General features: G+C 30.6%; 1 protein-coding gene across 1 annotated transcript; it reads left to right on the top strand.

Annotated features, from left to right (window-relative positions):
• The first annotated feature begins 3124 nt into the window (after positions 1 to 3124).
• On the top strand, positions 3125 to 4883 carry LOC141621348 (transcription factor MYB92-like). Its single transcript, XM_074437922.1, has 3 exons — positions 3125 to 3257; positions 3402 to 3531; positions 4115 to 4883. The coding sequence occupies exons 1-3, from the start codon at positions 3125 to 3127 to the stop codon at positions 4845 to 4847; spliced, it is 996 nt and encodes a 331-aa protein (XP_074294023.1). The 3' UTR covers positions 4848 to 4883.
• Positions 4884 to 6701: the final 1818 nt, after the last annotated feature.

Raw genomic sequence — 6701 nt, 5'->3', positions numbered from 1 at the left:
CTATATTATTTAAACGTAGTATATTTACCACACCTTCATTATTTTTCAATGTGGGATATATAAAATCTATAGATAGAAAATATAATGATATAAACTTTTAAGAACTCTCCAAGACAATACTTAAGAGACTCAAAAGATTTTGAGTTGATGCCTAAGTTCCAAGGATGCCTCCTATTTATAATCATCGAATCACCCACCTTATGCTATATTTCGATGTGGAAAATTCTATTTTTTATATGTAGTATATTTGTCACACCTATATTATTTTTCAATGTGTGACATATAACATACTATGAAATATATCATCTTTAATATGTGCAAATTATATGAAATATATATATATATATATATATATATATATATATATATATATATATATATATATATATATATATATATATATATATATATATATATATATATATATATATATATACTTTAATGATAGCATTTCTTACCATGAATCTAATAATATTATTTTCATAATTTTTTTACCGACATTATTTTGCCAAATGAAGTGTAAAAGTTTTTATATAAAAATTAGAAACATCACTTGAATATAAAATAAGAAATACATAGTATATATTATAATAACTAAAAGATTTTCCAAAGATTAACTTAGGTTATAAATCATTATTGTAGAGACAGTAATACAAACTCTTTTATGAGCTCTCTCTAACAATACTTAAAAGAATCAAAAGATTTTGGGTTATGACTTCTATTTATAATCATAAGATCACCCTGCCTTAAGGTAATCTTCCGATGTGGGACAATTCTAATATTTATACATAGTATATTCACCACACTTACATTACTTTTCAATGTAGGACAAATAACATACTAAGTACACCATTTTTTCATTTTTCGCACCTACTTTCACATCAACCCGATTTAATAATGAGAAAATACAATACATTATACACTCTAATGATAGCATTTTTTTGTCACAATCTAATTATATAATTTTCATACGATATTTTTTTGTCAAATGAAATATAAAGTTTTAATATCAAAATTATAAACATCACTTTAATATAATATAGAAAATGTATATATATGGGACAGTTCTATTATTTATACATAATATATTCACCACACCTACATTATTTTTCAATGTGAAACATATAACATACTACAAATTACATATCTTTTATATCAAAAAATTTTGGGTTAATACCTAAGTTTCAAGGATGCCTCCTATTTATATTTATAGAATCACTCTACCGTATACTATTCTTTCGATGTGAGATACATAATTTAATTATTTAGACGTGGTATGTTCATCGTGACTACATTATTTTTCAATGTGAAATATATAACATACCAAGAAGTACACGTCTCTTCTTAAAAACCCCACTATTGTATACATAGTATTTTTCTTTGAAGGTAAAATCACTTAGTCTCGATCATTCAAAAGACAACCATTAGTAAAATCTTTAGTTTTGTACTGTGTCAGGAGACTACCATTAGTAAAACCTTTAGTTTTGTATTTTTTGATTTTCTTGTTCAACCTTTAGTTTTGTATTTTTTGATTTTCTGGTTCATGTTCTTAACTCTTTCCCGGGTAGTTCCCAACGATTTCCACTTTATTTTCTATATCATATCGTAGATAATGATAGAAAATCTTAAGAGCTCTTTAAAACAATATTTATGAGACTCAAAAAATTTTGGGTCGATACATAAGTTCCAAATATGCCTCATATTTATAATCATAGGATCACATCACCTTATACTAATCTTTCGATGTGGGACAATTCTACTATTTATATGTAGTATATTCACCACACCTACGTTATTTTTCAATGTGGGACAAAACATACTAAAAATTACACAATTTTACATACTAAGAAGTTTTAATATGTGCAAATAATATGAAATCTATATTCTAATGATAGCATTTTTTACCACGAAGCTAAAATATTATGAAATCTATACTCTAATGATAGCATTTTTTACCACGAAACTAATTATATTATTTTAATAATTTTTTTAACGATACTTTTTTGCCAAGTGAAATGTAAAAGTTTGATATAAAAATTGGAAATATCACTTGAATATAATTTAGGAAATATATATATTATAATAACTAAAAAAATTCTCCACTTTATTTTTTACATCAAAAATTATTATTTATGATACTTTCCTAAATTAATTTTTGATGATGTGGACGCTGTCAGATCGCTCGAAAAAACTCTCTTATATATATATATATATATATATATATATATATATATATATAGATTGACAATTTGAAATAGCAAAAAATAATAAATTAATTAAAGAACCAATAGTTAATTACGTGCATTAATTAACTTTAATAAGGAAGTTTATGGATTTTCTTTTGGATTCCCCTCCCAATCAAAGAAACATTTAACGAGGGCATTGCGATAGTAAAAAATAACCAAAAACGTGATGATGGTGGGAATCAAATCGCTAACATTCTGAGTGGAACATCACTATTCTTACCACTGAAACACATCTACTTTGCTATTTTTCTTATGCGCTTTATTATATTTATTCTTTCACTAATCAGATTTGGGGTTGCAATAATGCGACTTATTTATTGTTTTTTTTTTCACTTGGGACAGCGGCGGCTACCCCTTGCTACCTATTAGCTTCGCTCCTGCATATATGTGCTAGCTAGCGTAGAGTAACCATTTTTTTGGTGACGGGGACTTACAACCGCTACCTTTAATGTGCAGTGGGTAAACCCTCGGATACACGGGATAACCTGCAAACCACGTATACTAGGTAAGTCACCCAAAAGTGATATACTCGAAGTCTAGAAGGCATAGTCCATGCATTTTACCTCCATAAGATTACTCTTGGTGAGATTTGAACTCGAGACTTTTAAGAGTTTCACCCAAGATTTAACCACTAGACACAAATCATAAATAAATAATGTAGAGTAACCAATAGTCAAACGCCATGTAAGTCAGCTCTAATTGGCATAAATAAATAAAGAAAAACAAATCAAAGGATCTAAGTTGTGTACTTGTGTGTGTATATATATATAGTGAAGCATAGTTATTGGTAGGACTAGAAGGGAGCAGGCAACCAAATCATAACAAAAAAATATTGGGAAAATATTACACTCCACATTTCTTACTCACAAATCATCACAATGGGACGTTCTCCTTGTTGTGATGAATCTGGTCTTAAGAAAGGTCCTTGGACTCCTGAAGAAGATCAAAAACTCGTCGACTTTATCCAAAAACATGGCCATGGTAGCTGGAGAGCCCTTCCTAAACTCGCAGGTACGTATTTTTACTATCACACACATGTTTACGGTTTACACCATCCTATTTAGTCAGGACTCATGCCGAGTATGACCAGTCTCGGTTCTTGGTTGACAATGACAATGACAATGACAATGACGACCATAATTTTGTTGATTTCAGGTTTGAACAGATGTGGTAAGAGTTGCAGGTTAAGATGGACAAATTATCTAAGGCCTGACATTAAGAGAGGCAAATTCTCCCCAGAGGAAGAACAGTCCATTTTGAACTTGCATGCCATATTGGGTAACAAGTAAGTCATATAATATCGATCAATATAGTTCATATACACTTATATATCATGTTTTGATGTTTTATGGATGAATATTTCTTCCTTAAAATGTCCTTTTAACTCTCTTTGAAAAATTTGTCATTTTTCTAACTAACCCTCTACATCGTTGTACCTTTCAATGACTTACTCCTATCAAAACGTCTTACAACAAGGTTAATTATATCTTAAATAAAATGTACTTCGTAGTAGTTAGGTATGTGACCGTCGTATGACGCGACAGGCAAAAAGTGACCACTTTATTGTAAACTGTGACCTATATTAAAAATTAACCATTTTATTATAATAAAAAAATGGTCACTTTTTAAGTGGTCGCACCATACGATAGTCTTATAGTATAATTTGCGAAGAAAATGGGGCTGTTCTTTCAACTCACCATCTTATTGCTGAAAACTAAAGTAATAATGAGTCTAACCATAATTAAATTAAATTATAGAGTTGCGAGCAGATAATATTACTCCGTATATGATACTTTTTATGCAAACGATGACTATATACGAGAATATATTTTTTCACATTCTCATTTCATCTTTCATCATATTATTAGGTGGTCAGCAATCGCAACACATCTACCAGGAAGAACAGACAATGAAATCAAAAATTTCTGGAACACCCACTTGAAAAAAAAGCTCATTCAAATGGGGATCGACCCGATGACACACCGACCTCGGACCGACATTTTTTCAAGCTTACCACATTTGATAGCCTTAGCAAACCTCAAGGATTTGGTGGAGAGCCACTCTTGGGAGGAGCAAGCAGTTAGGCTTCAAACTGAAGTAGCTAAGCTTCAATACTTGGAGTTCCTTTTACAACCTCCTAATTATCCCATGCCTAATCTTGATATGGACACTCTTAATCTCTTAAACTCCCTCCCTAATTCTTCATTTAATCATCTTAACAACAATAATAATCCAAACTTGAACAACATTAGTAACATGAGCAATGATCATTTGCCTGGTCTCAAAAATTTGGATAATCCTACAAGTTTAAACAAAGATAATAATGATAGTCTTAGTAACATGATTAGTGATCATATGTTACAACCTTGTGATTTTACAGTTTTATCCTTACAAGGGGATGAGAATAATTCACCCACTTCTCCTTGGCTTCCTTCATTGTCTTCTTCTCCTTCTCCACCACCACCACCACCAGCTGGGACTGACACTACCGTCACCACGGCCGTTGCCACTACAACATCAATAGATGGTTGCACTACTTCAGGTGGTAGCTTTTGGCCTGATCTTCTTCTAGAAGATTCTTTATTCCCTGAGATTGCATAGTATATGATGCATGAGAAGTGCATTAATATTGTTAGTACATACTCCATAATATAATAGTGAGCTTTTATGTATGTATGTGAAAAAGGTTTGGATTTTCATTTTTTCACCCCCTTTTTTTCTTACATGGTATGTAATATAGTGCAAATACTCTTTCAGCTACTTTTATATATGATCACTACTTATACATACGTTTAGTACATTATCATTTATCACCTTGCAAGAGTTTTAGATTTCCTAGCTAATTCTCATCATCACATTACAAGACATGAATGTGTTCCTCTAGAAAAAAAAAATTATAGTATCAAGTCTTAGTATCACTCTCTCACATATATGAGTACAATATTGGGTTTACTAAATATAATGGACCCTACATAAAGGAATGTAAAAGATTACTATGACTCGATAATATCCACTAACACCATTTCCTTTTCCCACTGCTGACTACTTATTTATCACTGTGTAACCATATTAGTAATTCAGTATTTCAAAGTCGTCATTACACATAACACATCAAACTTACATAAACCATATACGAAGTATTAGTGTTTCTTATGTACTACTCCGTATATTTATGACAAAAGGACCTTTTCATATAATCATAATATCTTTGTAAGTAATGTTGTTTAAACCCTATCTATATCACGTACGGAGTAGTAAACTCAAACTAATAATAGTTGCGTTTAAATAAATAAAAATAATAATAATAATAATAATAATAATAATTAGTCTAATGCCTTCTGCACTGTACACACTATTGTACACGTGTTACATAGCCTAACAGTTTACGTCTAAAAATCAGTAATTAGCAAAAATATTCCCTCAGTTGCTAATCTATTGACAAAACGTCAAACCCTAGGTGACAAAATATGATACCTGAAGATTTGTTTACATTGTACAAATGCTATTTTTAAATTGGGATATTATATCAATGTCATATATATGTGTCTTACAGGCCTACAGCATTCTTGAACGATATGATCATAAGAAGTCGTACGTACTACAAATGCGTAGTTTGTCAATATCATTGCATGCATGGCAAACAAATATATAAGGCTTAAATAAAATGAAACTACAAATGAAATATACAATAATGATATCAATTATCAACTCGTCTTAGAAAAAAATCAACTAAATCAGTTTTTCCCCAGGGGTTGAAGACTAATACAATAATAGGTGTAATGTTAACAAATTAAAAGATATTTAGGGTAACTGATAAATTAAAGAAGTGTAAATATTATTAATGAACTGTATTACATTTAATTTATAGTAGAGTCCTATTTATACTTAATACAACAAGGAGTAGCTATATTGATAATAAATTAGCACCATGTTTTACCAAGGGACACATTGCTTTGCCAAGGGGTACTAAGTACTAACACTTCACATTATTATCATTATCGTCAAATTTTTGGATGCCGTGTTATGACTATGCCTTGTTTCCATCTGTATGCTCCAATACGTACCGTTGATATACAATAACTTTATCTATAGTACGTCTTTACAGATCCAGTCAAACCCGAGCTTAATTGAATTGCACTAGTTCTAACTTTAAACAAAGAGTGATCTAACCGGATAAAATTTGAAACCTAATGTATGTATTATGTCCAAATCCTTCTTGACCTAAAACTAAACTGAAATTTGAGACCGAATGACCCGATTGACATCTCAAGACGAAGATTATAGATACCATGAGATTAATTAAGAGAGGCCATGAAAAAGGCTTGAGAGTGACTCATGGAAGCCAACCACCCTTAGACTACAATAACAATAAGGTTCCATGCATAAGCTCTGAAATATGATAGATGGCCAGTAAAAACAAGCACACGTAGGGGTTTTGTCCATTACTTACTCCCT

This window comes from Silene latifolia, chromosome X (assembly GCF_048544455.1).
Source record: "Silene latifolia isolate original U9 population chromosome X, ASM4854445v1, whole genome shotgun sequence".
Lineage (NCBI taxonomy): Eukaryota > Viridiplantae > Streptophyta > Magnoliopsida > Caryophyllales > Caryophyllaceae > Silene > Silene latifolia.
The sequence above is the reverse complement of the archived record's forward strand: the minus strand, read 5'-3'. Positions and strand labels throughout refer to the sequence as shown.

Coding starts and splice junctions, on each gene's coding strand:
- LOC141621348 (XM_074437922.1), top strand. CDS start 3,125: ATGGGACGTTCTCCTTGTTGTGATGAATCTGGTCTTAAGAAAGGTCCT. Junction 3,258..3,401: donor AGCCCTTCCTAAACTCGCAG/GTACGTATTTTT, acceptor TGTTGATTTCAG/GTTTGAACAGATGTGGTAAG. Junction 3,532..4,114: donor CATGCCATATTGGGTAACAA/GTAAGTCATATA, acceptor TCATATTATTAG/GTGGTCAGCAATCGCAACAC.